The sequence below is a fragment of the Rhineura floridana genome, chromosome 13, assembly GCF_030035675.1.
Source record: "Rhineura floridana isolate rRhiFlo1 chromosome 13, rRhiFlo1.hap2, whole genome shotgun sequence".
Classification (NCBI taxonomy): Eukaryota; Metazoa; Chordata; class Lepidosauria; order Squamata; family Rhineuridae; genus Rhineura; species Rhineura floridana.
In genome coordinates, this window is record NC_084492.1 from 3235221 (window position 1) to 3250910 (window position 15690).

Below are 15690 nucleotides of genomic sequence, written 5' to 3' on the forward strand. Positions count from 1 at the left end.
AGGTATAAGTGAGAGGATGACAGTTGAGAGGTGGTCGGTTGGTTGTGGAGTGTGGATTGGAGTTGGTTGTGGGTTGGATTATATTTGGCTGATATTAAGGCAGATATATGGCTGGAAACATAAAGAGTGACACTATATGAAACCATACACTTGTTAAATATCCCATAAGTAATCTTTTTATTTCTTGGTGTTTATAAATAAATATTTTATTGGTTTACCAAAAGCCTGATCCTTGGCTGGGGTTTACACAGACCAGAAGGGAGGGCAGGGTAATTACCAAGGTGCAGAAACAGTATCGAATGGTGGCAGCGTGAAGAGATCCTGTATTATCAAGTATCCAGGGCAACCCAGGGCTGTATGCTTTATAGGCACAAAGATACAGGGGGGTTGTGGCCTGCAAGTGCACCCAGACACAAAGTAACAATAAGCCAGAAGGGGACTAAGGCAAAGTCCCAAGGCCATATTGTGAAACAGGGAGTGCCTGGTGGTGCCGCCTAGCAGTGGGATCTTGCGAGATCTGTGCTAGAGCCGGTGAGAGAACAAATAAAAACCTAGGATCCTGACTGGAGGGACCTGACAGGTGGTGGTCTGAGGCAGGATCCTCACAAGGACACCATATATGTTATATGTAAATTGTATGAAACATCCAGACAAAAATATTTAGTGAAACTTTTCGCAGTGGTTCCTACCCTCAATGATATTTTATTTTGATCCATCAAGATCAAAATGTTAACATCAAAAACAAACTACAGTAACAGATTCCAAAACAGCCATCAACAATTAAATCTTCAGAGATAATCCAACAGAAGAAAAAGGCCAAAGGCCTTTTTCAACACCACATTTTGATCTTGAAAAAAACCCAAGCCCAGCCTGCTGTCTGGGGTGAAGGGATCTGGTGCAGGGCCTCAGCTGATGAATGGAGCATGTAAGGAGGAACTTACAGAAGAAGATGCCCCCTTCAGTTGCCCAGGCATCTATGGCTTTTAAAGTTAATGCCAGCAACTTGAATTGGGCTTGGAAACAAACTGGCAGCTAGTGCAGATCACACAAAACCACCTCGTTCTGACTTCAGTTTTTAAAAAATGCAAAAACATTCATTGAGTTTTGTTAAATATACATGTCATTACATAGAGTATTATATTCAACTAAGTCCTACTCAGAATTGAAATTGAAATTAATGAACTTAAGTTAATCATATCCATTAACTTCAACGGGTTTATTCTAAGTAGGATGAGCACTTCATACCACCCATACAATTTTGCCAGAGAAAAACACCCAAACACTCCCAGAGAATTCTACCCCGAAAACCAGCTGAGATAGCTGGGACCACATGTAGGTAAGTAATTGCAAGAAATCAAAGGTGATGTCAGTGAAGAACTCTCTCCAAACAATCAGCAGCTCTGGCTCAACGGCAGAGCATCTGCTTGGCATGCAAAACATCCTAGGCTCAATCCCCGGTACCGACTCCAGGTAGAACTGGGAATGTCTCCTGCCTGACACCCTGGACAGCCATGGGCAGTCGGCACAGAAAATACTGAGCTAAATGGACCAGCAATCTGCCTTGCTCCTCCTATATATTCTGATCAAGATAGAATACGATTCTTTCCCCCAGTCAACACCTACTGCCTGCCCCACCCATCTCCACTTACAAACCTAGTTATATAACTTGACCCATCAATGGGTACCTATTATATGGCTTTATTTTATTTTATTTTATTTTATGCAGACGACTCCACATGGGAGGGGAAAGGCAATCACATATCATAAAAAGACTGCTAAACTTTGTTCCAAGTCCTGTCCTCCCTAACCGGACATATAAGCTTAAGACAAAGTATTACCTTCCACACTTTTGCCATCCAGTCCTTATGACTGGGCGAAGATGGAAGCCTCAAGAATTTGTCAGTCTCCAGGTACAAGCAGAAGAGTGGATTTCTATACAAGTATATTGGATGGCCACTGTTAACAGTACAAGTCTAGGGTCCTCAATGACTGTACACTTCAAAACCTCCCCGTGTTTCATGAGTAACAGGTCCCAGAATTATTGGGCATTCCCACCACATGTGGAAACTTGTGCCCACAGTTGCCTGCACTTCAGGCTGCTTGAGACTTTACATTTCTGTGAATTTCAGGGACAGCAGCCAAAGGTTAGCAAGAAGATAGCTGTGCAAAATCAGAGCCCTTAAACCCATTCTAAGAAGAAAGGACAGTGGTAGGACATGTGCTTTGCATGCAGAAGGTCCCAGGTTCAATCCCTGACATCTCTAGGCAGAGCTGGGAATGTTCCCCGCTTGAAACCCTGGAGAGCCTCTGCCAGTTAGTGTAGACAATGTTAGACTAGAATAGTTTAAGGCAGCTTTCTTTCCTTCTGGAGCAAGATTGGGGCAAAGGGATGGAGAATAGGAAAGGGAGGACTGGCCTGTCATAAGGAGAGTCCATCACAACATCCACCTTATCCTCCTGAGGCTTCTCTTGCCGTGCCTCCAACAAGGGAAAATGCTACTCCACACACACACCCCTGCCCAACTGTCTCTGAATGACAGGAGGAAGAACTTTTGAACAAGGAAAAACTTACACTTTGGTCTCTTCATCCAGGATGCCTGTCACAGGGATGCCGTAAAAACTCTGCATCTCAGACAAGGCAGAGGAGAGGATCTGAGCTGAGCGCAGAGTGGACATCTGGTGATTGGACTGCGGGAGGTAACCATAGAACTGCAACCAGGCCTACAAGGGAAGCATATGAATCATAATGCAAAAAGCAAAACTGAATAGTAAGCACCACTGCCTGCAAGCTCAGCTGTAATCATTTATTTATTTATCATTTAAGTCTTTATTCTATGTGGAATAATGTCAAGCATTCAACAAGTAACATAGCCTTTAAAGTACCCCTTAATGTCTTTTAGGATAGATGTTCCCTCTTAAAAAACACATACCAAATATTTTTATCCCACCTTTCCTCCAAAGAGCTTAGGGCTGCATAGATATTTTCCTCTCTTCCATCCTCCTAGCAACCCTGTAAGGTAGGGCTGAGAGATCATGATTGGCTCAAGGTCACCCAACAAGCTGTCTGGCTGAGCAAGGGTTAAATCGAGGTCTCCCCAGTTTAAGCCCTCTATTTTTTTTAATGCATAGGTTATACATTTTCCAATTTTTTCTGCAACAATACAAGTAACAAGCATGAACAATAAAAGGAGGAGGGAACAGAGCAGCAAAACCTATCAAGTCATAATACCATTAAGAAAAGCAGACACAGGTTTTGAAAAAGAGAGGAAAGAAAAAACTGAATAAAAATAAATAAATACACTGGAAGAGAAGGGGTCAGATAGGGAAGGGGAAGCGAGGGAGTCGGCCACCAGAGCTGCACACAGCATACCAAGCATGCAAACAGCTCCAAGTACCCTCAAGAGTACTTACATTCTTTGTGCCTCCGGGTAAAAGCAGCTCTTTCATATGGTGCAAGGGAAGAAAGGTCCTCTGGCAATAAGTCCTGCTATGCAACCACATCACCCTGGATCTACTTGAACCCTGACAACTACTCTCTCTCTCTGTGAATAAATGTGTAACTCTATTAGGTGGCAGCCCCCATTTTAAGACTAGAAATGGGGAGAAACCTGACTACACAAGTAGATTGCTCAGGCTGGCAACCACAGTTTCATGACATCAGTTCAACTGGAGGCACCCTTCTTCCATCTGGGGACATTCCAGCTGGCAACAAATCTTGCAAGTGGGCCTGCTTCTCAGCCAACTCTAAGAAAGGGGCAATTGTCTACTGAATCAGCAGGCTCCCTGCCCTGTGGACTTGCATACTTGGTGGGAGGAGTCAGAATCATAAGAACATAAGAACATAAGAAGAGCCTGCTGGATCAGGCCAGTGGCCCATCTAGTCCAGCATCCTGTTCTCACAGTGGCCAACCAGGTGCCTGGGGGAAGCCCGCAAGCAGGACCCGAGTGCAAGAACACTCTCCCCTCCTGAGGCTTCCGGCAACTGGTTTTCAGAAGCATGCTGCCTCTGACTAGGGTGGCAGAGCACAGCCATCACGGCTAGTAGCCATTGATAGCCCTGTCCTCCATGAATTTGTCTAATCTTCTTTTAAAGCCATCCAAGCTGGTGGCCATTACTGCATCTTGTGGGAGCAAATTCCATAGTTTAACTATGCGCTGAGTAAAGAAGTACTTCCTTTTGTCTGTCCTGAATCTTCCAACATTCAGCTTCTTTGAATGTCCACGAGTTCTAGTATTATGAGAGAGGGAGAAGAACTTTTCTCTATCCACTTTCTCAATGCCATGCATAATTTTATACACTTCTATCATGTCTCCTCTGACCCGCCTTTTCTCTAAACTAAAAAGCCCCAAATGCTGCAACCTTTCCTCGTAAGGGAGTCGCTCCATCCCCTTGATCATTCTGGTTGCCCTCTTCTGAACTTTTTCCAACTCTATAATATCCTTTTTGAGATGAGGCGACCAGAACTGTACACAGTATTCCAAATGCAGCCGCACCATAGATTTATACAACGGCATTATGATATCGGCTGTTTTATTTTCAATACCTTTCCTAATGATCGCTAGCATGGCATTTGCCTTTTTCACAGCTGCCGCACACTGGGTCGACATTTTCATCATGCTGTCCACTACAACCCCGAGGTCTCTCTCCTGGTCGGTCACCGCCAGTTCAGACCCCATGAGCGTATATGTGAAATTAAGATTTTTTGCTCCAATATGCATAATTTTACACTTCTTTATATTGAATTGTATTTGCCATTTTCCCGCCCATTCACTCCATTCGGAGAGGTCTTTTTGGAGCTCTTTGCAATCCCTTTTTGTTTTAACAACCCTGAACAATTTAGTGTCGTCAGCAAACTTGGCCACTTCACTGCTCACTCCTAATTCTAGGTCATTAATGAACAAGTTGAAAAGTACAGGTCCCAATACCGATCCTTGAGGGACTCCACTTTCTACAGCCCTCCACTGGGAGAACTGTCCGTTTATTCCTACTCTCTGCTTTCTGCTTCTTAACCAATTCCTTATCCACAAGAGGACCTCTCCTCTTATTCCATGACTGCTAAGCTTCCTCAGAAGCCTTTGGTGAGGTACCTTGTCAAACGCTTTTTGAAAGTCTAAGTACACTATGTCCACTGGATCACCTCTAACCTCGTAAGCTGGAGACAGACAACAGATTTTCAGCCAATTGTTTCATATGGAGGACACACATGTATTGACTTACTCCCCCGGCATCCCTAGTCAAACAGGGTTTTTTAAAAAAAGACTTTATTGTTAACAACATAGAATAAGTTCTTTAACATACAAAGAAACCATATAAAGAAAACTAAATCAAACAATAATGGTCCGCTTTTTATTATGAGGTTCTTCAAACAGGTTTTTGAAGCATGATAAGTTTGTGAATACAGCATTTTAAAAAAGTAATTGTTATTTGTAAAATACAAGGCTATAAATCATAAACACACACAAAATGAATTCCCAGAATTACAACAAAGATTAGTAAAAATAAAATATAAAACAAAACAAGCAGTGTTTAATTATTCTGTCTTTCTTCAGAGAGCACCATGGAGTTCCAAAGATACTAGTCACTGATCTTCAACGTCAAACCTTTTAGCTGTTAAAAGTTCCATAAATCTGCATATCTTGCTGGTGTGTTTGGGACTTGCTCCCTCATTTAAATATTTAATAAAGTCAAACCAGACCTGATAAAAGGTGTCTTGATAGTTTTCTGTGCAAATGAACTTTTTGCATTGGTTCTTCTGACATGTCTAGAAACCAGAGTTTGTCATATCAAATTTCCACTGTTACTTTATCCACATACTTCCAGAAGCATGTGATGGTCGATCCAGCTTGCATTAGCAAGTATCCAATTAATTATTTGTTTTTACAGTCTAGATTTTGACCATTCCATATGTTCCAAATTGCCAGGGTGGGTTTTCATTATGTTTCATTTTGGTTGCCCTTTCCTTATTAATTTTAGTGTTTGCAAAGTTTTGTTTTGTTTACTTTGAGCAGATATATGTATGCAATTTTTTCATATTTTAGAATGTAGTTGATTTTAATGGTGTTTGTATATATATTTTTGCAAATTGCCCTCGACAAATGGTTGTGTCAACTCCCGAAACACGTTGGGCTGCAATAAAAATGTCTCATTCCCAACTCTCTGCTGTTACTGGTTTGGCACCTTGAGGTCTCCCTCTCTTTGGTCAGAGCACAGGGTGGGTACGATGTCTTGGTGGGTAATCCACTAGATTTCTTCAAAAACCTGACCCCAGAAAATTGCCACTTGAGGGCAATTCTACCATAGGAGGGGAAGTATGAGATGACTGGAAGATGTAAGACAATTAGCTGTAAGCATCATTTCCATTACTTGTGCCAACACTGAGCTCACAGGCTTGCTAGTCCACAGTTTTGCCTAAGTTGCATTGTCTGCCTCAGTGCCTAGATCCTATCCCCAACATTCTTTTAAACTAAGTTTCCCATATCTACAGGTATCAACTGATGATAAATGTGTCATTTTGAGTGAACATTTGCTGCTAGCATTATTTGTTCAGATTCAAAGCTCTGATGGCATTTATGTTTTGCCTTGCAGTAAAGGAGCTTACATGCTCCATAGTGAGGCAGGCCAGTTGTTATCTCACACATCTAACACCTCCTGCAACATTGATTCACCCGTGGGCCACGCACTGGTATAGAACTCCACATAGAAGCAAATAAAATCCATTTTATTTTATTTTTTAAAATCACATGTTTATTCAATTTGGCACTGATAAGCAAGCTGTAACCTTAGCAAAAGAAGTCTGTTGAAAATGCTTCGGTAGGTCACCATATATTTCTTACAATTGCAAACACAGGCCCACCACAGCAGCTCGTCATGCAAGAGGTCGGCAGGAGCATGTTGCTGTTGCAGACTGAGACCATCACAGTTTAGCCACCCTGTGCCCCAAAGCTCCACCTGCCAAGACACGTTTCCTCCTAGGCAGAAGGCCCAGACTGTTGTTTCAATGGCACCTGCTACCAATTGTGCTCAAATTGCAGCCCAAAGCTCTTTCCACTTCTAGTTATTTTACCCAGGAAGGTGTCCTGAGGTTTCCTGCACCATCCTGACTGTGCTGGTTGCTGCCCGCTGCAGACACCGCATGGCCTTACAGCACCAGCCCAGAAAGCGGGGCTGTCGAGGGCTGCGACACAGGCCAAGGGGGGCAACAGCTGACTAACCTGCAAAAGGAGTTTGTGATCTTTGGATCAAAAGCCCTTTGGCTTTTTTGCGAGGGGCCGAGCCGAGCAGGAGCGAACCAGCTTCCTCTGGAGCTCCCTGTAGCCTTCGCCCATCCGGCGCCCTCCAGACTTACAACTACCATCGTCTCTTGCCATTGGTCCTGCCATCCGGCCGGGCTGACGGGACCAGTTGTAGTCCAAAGCATCCGGAGGGCACCAGTCGAGCCAAGCCAGCCCCAGTGATCGCGCTCGACGAAAGGCGATGCAGCCTCCGCTCACTTTCACTCTGCGCTCCCTCTAGGCGGCCCAGGGAAAGAGGCGGCGCCTACCAGGCAAGTCCAGGGCGGCAAGGGCAGACTAGAGGGGGCGCCAGCCTCAACCGCGCCGGTGCACTTTGGCATGACTGGGCGCACCTCTCGCGCCGCCCAAAGCGCCTGAAGCAGCTTCAGCCGCCACTTTCCCCACCAGCTGCCCGCTTCGAGCCAAGCCTGGGAAGCCCGTCCCGGCTCGCTCTTGTGACTTCGCAGCTCCAGACGCGGCAGGGAAGGAGCCCCCCCCCGGAGTACCCTGCGGCCAGCGAGCCCCCAGGCCGGCTGCGGCGCACCACGTGGGCCACGTCCCGGAGTCGTCCTCGGCCGTTGCTTTGGCCTCCGCCCGCTGGGGCGCAGAGCCTCTGGCCTTGGCCTGGCCCCGCCGGTCACCTCCGCCCCGGGGCGCGGCCGGCACCGCTCTTTGGGCCGCACTCCCAGCCCCGCCAGACTGGAGCGCGGAACAGAGCGCAGGCGGCCGGCTGGGAAGGGCTGCCTCCCTTGGGCCTCCCGCTGGCCCAGACCGGCCTGTCCCCGGCCATCTCCTCCTTGCCCTTGAGCTGCTGCCGGCGCCGCTCTTTTGTTCCGCCGGCGGGGAGGACAGAGTTGCAGGCGCAGGGAGAGCCAGGGCGGCCGGCCTACCTGCCGACGCGCCCGACCGCCCAAAGGGCAGCAGCGAAGCGGGGCCCTACCTCAGCGTCGACTTCGCTCGGGACTGGCCCCGCCGAGACCCGCAGCAGCAGCAGCCCCAGAAGAAGCAGCAGCGACGGCTGCAGGCAGCCTCCGCCTTCCATGCCGGGCACCGTGCTGGCTCCTCGCTGCGTCCACAGCACACACCCGCTGGTCGTCCTCGCCGCGCCCCCGGCCCAGCCGGGCTGCCTCGACTATTGGTCGCTCGTCCGCCTCTGCTGCGCGCACCCCCTAGCCCTAGCCATCGCCGCCGCCTTTGTGTGGCCGGTTGGCGCCCCTGCCTCCGTGTGGCGCCCGGGTCTGCTCGCTCCCTCGCCCAGCTGGCTCAACGGAATACTCCAAGCACCGCCCGCTCGCCCCGTCGTTCCCTTTGCCGGGCAGCTCCGCCGGGCTGAGCTTCTGGCCGCGGCGCCAGCTGCCGCCTAATGGCCAACCGGCTGGCTGACCGTCTCGTAAGCTCAGGGGCCAGGCCGGAAGGGCCCGCCTGCGCGCCGCCCCGCGCTCTCCACCGGGCGCAAACCTGGACCTGGCAACTTGAAGGTGGCTCCGGCTTTACGGTCTTGCCTCCTCCGGCGCCTGTAATGTTTTCATCGTGGGGGATTTGGGGGCCCAGTGTGAGTTTACGTGGGATTTCAGACCCCAAAAGCGGGGAGCCTCGGAAGCGGCGGCAGAGTTGAAGCAAGACCTCACCGCGACACGCACGCTTCTGTTGGTAGAGCTCGCTCTCGCAAGCTGCCTAGCCCGAGACTCTCCCCTTCGCTTCCCATCACCCCGCACAGCCATGAGACTAGATATTTCCTCTTTTTAAACTGAACACGCTCAACATCCTAGACTAGTAAATTGTCTGATTGTCAGTACAGTTGTCACTATTCACGCATGCAGGCTTACCACACTGTGAAGTTATTTATTTATATTTAAATTTCCCCTCCAAGGGCACGATCGAGGTGGGCAGAAGAAGTAAGCCACAGGAGCAAGTCCCTGGCAAGGACCCCACAACCCAGTCCTGACCCTGTTGACTTATAGGGCAGCCCTCCTGAGTTCAAAATGGCTGGCTTCCAAGTGGGCCTGGGATTAGTGCCATGTTAGCTTTCAGGTTTTACTCAGGAAGACACACAGGTTGAGATTGCACCAGTTCAGCGTGAATGTAGATCACGCCAAAGACTAGGGCAGCTGCGCCAAGCAGCCAAACTCAACACACAGCTCCCTGCCTGGTCTTGGGACTTCTGTACCCCTCCCTGCCCCCACCAGGGCAACCTATCAGTTGTGACTATGTGCCAAAGTTAGCACCTCCTGCTATTAGGCCGAGATCTTAAATATGCACCACTTGGGAAATACATTTCACGGAAGGAAATGGATTTTCATTCAACCTGAGAAGGGGCAAATGCAGTTACAAAGAGCAGCTGGGACAATGTGTCCAATATAAAATGGAATAGCTTGGTGAACCTGGTGCCCTCCAGATGTTTTCGACTACAGTTCCCATCAGCAGCCCAAAGCATCTGGAGGCACCAGGCTGGCACAGGCTGTTCCAAAGTACTGTTGAGCAGAGAAGGCTACAGCGGACACATGAACTTGCTTAGCAAGAACTTCCAAATGCAGATTGCATTCATATCTTAACTCCTGCCCTTTTGCTTACTTTATGATGTTAAACTGGTCTAGACTTTGCCCCTTCTGGAGTAAACAGTGTTCAGCAGCAACTGTCACTGCACAGGTAAAGACAAACTATTTCTACTGGTTAGGCGAGAAATCAGCATTCTTGTTTTTCAGTTTGGGTTTATCATGTTTTCTGCCAGAACGTATAGCATCCTCAACATATCAGGCCGGAAGTGCCCTGAGACCAGCACCTCATTTCTCTCAAAGAGGAGACATGAAGGCCACTGCCAGTCAGTAGACCGTCGAGAATATTGAGCTGGTTGGGTCCACAAGAGACCATCTCTCCAATAAACTGTTACTCTGTTCTGCCAGAGAGCTTCTCCTTCAAGTCCCTGCAATAGCAGAAGCCCCTCCCATGGGAACTTACATCAGGGCTTTCAGTGTGGCTGTCCCAGTTCCATGCATTCCTCTCGAGATATGACAGGCACCCGCTATCTGCACTTTCTGGAAACAACTGAAGACGTTTTTGTTTCGACAAGCTTTTCCAGCTGGAGGAAAAGATACCTGTCTTAGAAGTTCATTTTGTATTCTTAAAGCTCTCTTTAGTTGTTTTTGTACACTTTTTATAATAAGTTTGTAAATCACCTTGACACACATGTAATAGGCAATTCATAAACCAAGGCAGCTTTCTCAATCACTGTCCAAAGCTTTAATATTCCTTTGAAGTCATAGGAACATAGGAAGCGCCTTATACTGAGTCAGACAGCCCTGTAGCTGGGGGGGGGGAGGAAATGGAGGGTAAATGGGGGTATCGGCTTCCTAGACCTGTGATTCTGCCCTCCCTGGCCACCAGATTTTTTTCAGGAAATCCACTTCTTAATTTTTGACATGACAGACAATGACAACCTCCATTTAAAGAATTTTGGATTATGGGCTAGAGTTAGTCTCCATCCCATGGATTTTGCTTTGTTCTGCTTTTCAGTTTCAGTTGAGTTCTCTACCCAGCCAGCAATAAAGAAGCATCTTTATTTGCCTTCATTAAGAAGTGTTTGTTTATTCTGAAGTTATTATAATCCAAAGAACAGGATTAGGTACTTATTGCTAAAGAATGAAATAAAGAGAAAACATAAAGTGATCTGAAAAAAATCTACCCTAAGTTACCCTTTACTCTTAAAGCACTCACTATACTCACAACTTTGTCTTCTTTTTCTTGAGTGCTTGATGGCAAAGGATGAAAACAGCCCTGGAGGAATAGAAATATTGCTGTGTATGCTACAGTTAGCTGGCTGACCACTTAAGCCTAACTTAGATTTTCCAAATATGTGCAGCATGAGACCTTTTCAGAGTTTCTGGACAGAAAAATCAACCCACCAACTGGTAAAAAAAATATTCCAATTGCTTTCCACAATTAATTTCCAATTGCTTATATAGCAGACAGTGAAAAGGTTTTCATTGATTGCCCAACAGGAAGAAAAATCTAAAGGTCAGGAACAAGTAGAAGGAGAGACTCTCAAGGTATTTTTTCTCTCTTTGTCCTTCCCTAAACTTGTATTATGGACAAGTTTGTTTTTCAGGTGGAATCTAAAACTGAGATGCCTAATGTAACATCAAAGCTCAGGAGACACTATCCTTACCAAAGTAGTTCAGTTCATGAAGAATCAGAACACAGGGACAGACCACCAGTGAAAGGGAACTGTAGCTGTAAGTCAAGTTTTGAGTCTGGTATTCCTGGAGATCTCTCAAAAAAATAGCTGCAGCACTGGGGGGACTGAAGAAGACCTGTCCTGGGAGTCAGTACCTGAGCATCTGGTTGCTTGCTGCTCGCCCCTCTGGGTTGCTGTCTCTTGAGACAGCTGTGGTCCTTGGTAAGTGCTGCAAGGACTGGGACCCCCTGCCTGGCCCTGGCTCCAGAGAGAGGCTGCAGTTAATCTTGCAGTCTCTTGCATCAGCTCCTGGCTGGGTCAGGAGGCATAAAAGCCCAGCTGCCCTTGGGCAGCAGGTCTGCTGCCAGTGGAATCGCCACCCCGTAAGGAGTCCCGAGGGTAAGGGCACTGCCCTCTTCTATTTCTTTTTTTCTCTAACCAATCTGGAGCAGATTGGTAGTGGGGAGGGTGTATGGCTCATGTTTAGTTCCTGTGCAGGGTGGGAGCCTGTGTACTGCACTGAACAATAGGAGAAAATCACCAGATGCCTACAGAGTGAGAGTCTGTAACTGGCAGAAGGCTGGCCCGCCCTGGGTGTGAGACCGGGGGGGGGGAGTAGATGGGCCCTGTGTTAAAAATATTGAGTAGGTCTGACTGTTCCCAATTTTTGCAGAGGCCTACTAGGATAGTTGGCTCAGGTAGGTTTTGTTGGCGGGCTCTTGTTGGGTCCATATCAGGTGTTTAAGAGCAGTCTTAGTAAGGAGGGGCATGGGTGATGCCACCCCAGTTTCGGTGATCACGGGTAGAGGGAAGTATAGCCATGGGAAGGTGGTGAATTACAGTAGAAGACAAGGGCAAGGCTATCTACACTTTGTTCCTCACTGCCACTCCTCTCATGGATGGGTTCCTCGTTGCTCATCTGCTGTGCCCACTGGCCTGTGTGTTGTTAATGCCAGATCAGTACACAATAAAACCACACTCATCCATGATTTGATTGTGGATGAAGGTGCCAATTTGGTGCGCATTACTGAGACCTGGGTGGGTGAGCTGGGAGGAGTTGATCTGACCCAGCTTTGCCCACCTGGATACTCAGTGCAACACCAGCACAGGCTGCAGGGATGGTGGGGAGGAGTTGCTGTGGTCTACAGAACTTCCATCTCTGTCACCAGGAAACCACTCTGTCTTGGAGCTGACTGTGAGAGCCTGCACCTGGTGTCGGGCAGAGGAGGCAGTAAACTAGGGCTGCTGCTGGTGTACCGTCCACCCTGCTGCTTGGCAGCAGAGGCCGTCTTGGCTGTGGTATTGCAGGAGCCCAGAACGATAGTTCTGGGTGATTTCAATGTCCATGCTAAGGCTGCCTCTAGCATTCTGGCTCGGGATTTCATGGCCTCCATGATGACCGTGGGGCTGTCTCAAGTTGTCACTGGCCCAACACATAGGGCAAGGCATACCCTTGACTTAGTTTTTGCTCCAGATGGAGGAAGGGGTGTTCTGGAGATAGGGAGGATGGATGCCATCCTATTGTCATGGTCAGACCACTTCCTGGTGAAGTTTAGACTTACGGCTCCAATCCTTCCCTGCAGAGGTGGTGGACATATTAAAATGGTCCATCCCCAGAAACTAATGGAATCCACTGGATTCCTGCATGCCCTGGGGGAGTTCCCAGTAGACAGAGCAGGTGACCCTGTTGAAGCCCTTGTAACGCTGTGGAACAGAGAGGTGCATCAGGCTCTTGACATGGTTGCACCCAAGCACCCTCTCCAGCACTGTGGAGCCCGGTTTGCACCTTGGTACACCAGAGAGCTTAGGGCAATGAAACAAACTGGATGATGGCTAGAGCGCAAGTGGCTAAAGAATGCTGGGAGGCTGATCAGGTACGAGTAAAACATCATTACCGTGCCTACTGTGTGACGGTGAGGGCAGTGAAGAAGGCCCACTTCTCTGCCTCCATCACATCCTCAAGTAGCCGTCCAGTGGAGCTTTTCTGTATTGTCAGGAGTCTGTTGACATTAACTCCAGGAAATGGAGTTTTAGACCCTTCGTAGGCCCACTTTGAGGGTAAAGTTGCTCGCCTCCGTAGCAGTCTTGATGCCCCATCCACATCTACTGTAGTCCCCAATGAGGTGTCCAGTGCAATGACTGCTGCAACTTCTTGGGAACTGCTCAGTTGCCTGCTTTGGATGGGGTCATACTCTCTCTGAAAGAGCAGGTCCAGAGTCGGGGGGGGGGTCCTGGATCCATCTTTGTCACTAGAGGCTCAGGTGACCTCAGTGGCTAGGAGTGCCTTTCACCAGCTTTGGCTGGTAAGACAGCTGCGGCCATTTCTGGACCAGGATAGCCTGACCACTGCTGTCCACGCACTCCTGGCTGGATTACTGTAATGTGCTGTATGTGGGGCTGCCCTTGAGATTGGTCCGGAAGCTGCAGCTGGTGCAAAATGCAGCGGTGAGACTGCTCACTGGAGCAAGGTATTGCCAACGTCACCCCGCTGCTGAAAGAATTGCATTGACTGCCCATTTGCTACCGGGCCAAGTTCAAAGTTCTAATTTTGGTGTACAAAGCCCTATACAGCTCGGGACCAGGATACCTAAAAGACCGTCTTATCCCTTATATACCCAGTCGATCACTAAGCTCTGCAGGTGAGGGCCTCCTGCAGATACCATCTTATCAGGAGGTCCGTTCTGCACAACATAGGCAACGGACCTTTAGTGTGGTGGCACCTACCCTGTGGAATTCCCTCCCCTTAAATATTACACAGACACCATCTTTCTTATCTTTTTGGTGCCTATTGAAGATCTTCATCTTTCAACAAGCGTTTTAAGTTGAGACCTATCCCAGTCTGCATCTGTGTTGGCTTTTTAATATGTTTTTAATCCTTATTTTTTTTAACAAGAAATGTTTCTAACTTTTTTTTAAAAAAAGATGTTTTGAAAACTTTTTAAAAAATGTTTTTAAAGATGTTTGTTTTAATGTATTTTAAAGTCTGTTTTTATGATGTTTTGAAGTGTTTTCGGTGCTTTTGTTTGCTGCCCTGGGTTCCTGCTGGGAGGAAGGGAGGATATAAATCAAATAAATAAACGCTGAGACAATTCAACTGATTAAACTCCTCTTGATGGAGTGAGCGGGAAGACCAAAGGAAGGCCTTTCCCTTACCCTGGCCTTGCCCTCATGTCCTCTCCACCGGGGGGGGGGGGAGGGAGAGGATTGGCTAGCACTATGTGCTTGTGCCCCTCAAACGGCCCACCCAACAAGGAAGGCTGGCTACAGACCTGAATAATACTATTTTTTGGTCCATCTAGATCAGGAAGAAATTTCGGTTTCACTATTCTATGATATGTTGTACGTGGTAGTACAGCCATCCCCAGGCTGGTGTCCTCTGGGTATTTTGGACTACAACTCCCATCAGCTGTGTTGGCTGAGGCTGACTGGCAATGGCTCTTCAGGATTTCAGATGGGGTCTCTCCCAGCCCTGCCTGGTGACACTGAAGAACTCTGTCTATTATCTTTGCAAAATAGTGGAGGCTGGGTAAGTGCCAGATGATTGGAGGAGGGCTAATACTGCCCTATCTTCAAAAACAGCAAACAGGAGGAAACTGGGTACTATAGACCAGTCAGCCCAACATCAATCCCTGGGAAAATTCTAGAGCAGATTATAAAGCAGTCAGTCTGTAAGCACCTTGAAAACACTGCAGTGATTACTAGAAGCCAATATGGATTTGTCAAGAACAAATCCTGCCAGACTAATCTTATCTCATTTTTTGATCCAGTAACCTCCGTGGTAGATTGTGGGAATGCTGTAGACATAATATATTTTGACTTCAGCAAAGCTTTTGACAAACTGCAGCATGATATTCTGATTAGCATGCCAGCTAAATGTGGGCTGGATGGAACAACTTTCAGGTGGATCCACAGTTGGCTCCAGAATCGTATTCAGAGTGCTTATCAGTGGTTCCTTCTCAAAGTGTGAAGAGGTAACAAGCAGGGTACCACAGAGCTCAGTCCTGGGGCCAGTGCTGTTCAATATTTCTATTCATGACTTGAATGAGGAGGTGCAGGGAATGCTTGTCAAATTTGCAGATGATACAAAATTGGGAGGGATAGCCAATACCCTGGAGACAAACAAAATTCAAAGAGATCTTGATAGGCTGGAGCATTGGGCTGAGAACAGAATGTAATTTAACAGGGACAAGTGCAAAGTTCTACATCTGGGAAAAAGAAACCAAATGCACAGTTATAAGATGGGGATA

General features: G+C 47.5%; 1 protein-coding gene across 2 annotated transcripts in view; it reads right to left on the bottom strand.

Moving 5' to 3' along the window:
* Positions 1-8910, bottom strand: part of MMP15 (matrix metallopeptidase 15) — a 35534-nt gene extending 26624 nt beyond the window's left edge. Inside the window, exons 1-2 of one of the 2 annotated variants that reach the window (XM_061593586.1) lie at positions 8213-8910; positions 2573-2721 (exon numbers count right to left, since the gene is read on the bottom strand). In XM_061593586.1, the coding sequence (XP_061449570.1) occupies positions 2573-2721; positions 8213-8314 (251 nt within the window). In that variant the 5' untranslated portion in view covers positions 8315-8910. Of the gene's footprint in view, positions 1-2572; positions 2722-7212 lie in introns of both variants that reach the window. The other variant, XM_061593587.1, reaches the window with a different exon arrangement.
* Between the last annotated feature and the right edge of the window lie 6780 nt (positions 8911-15690).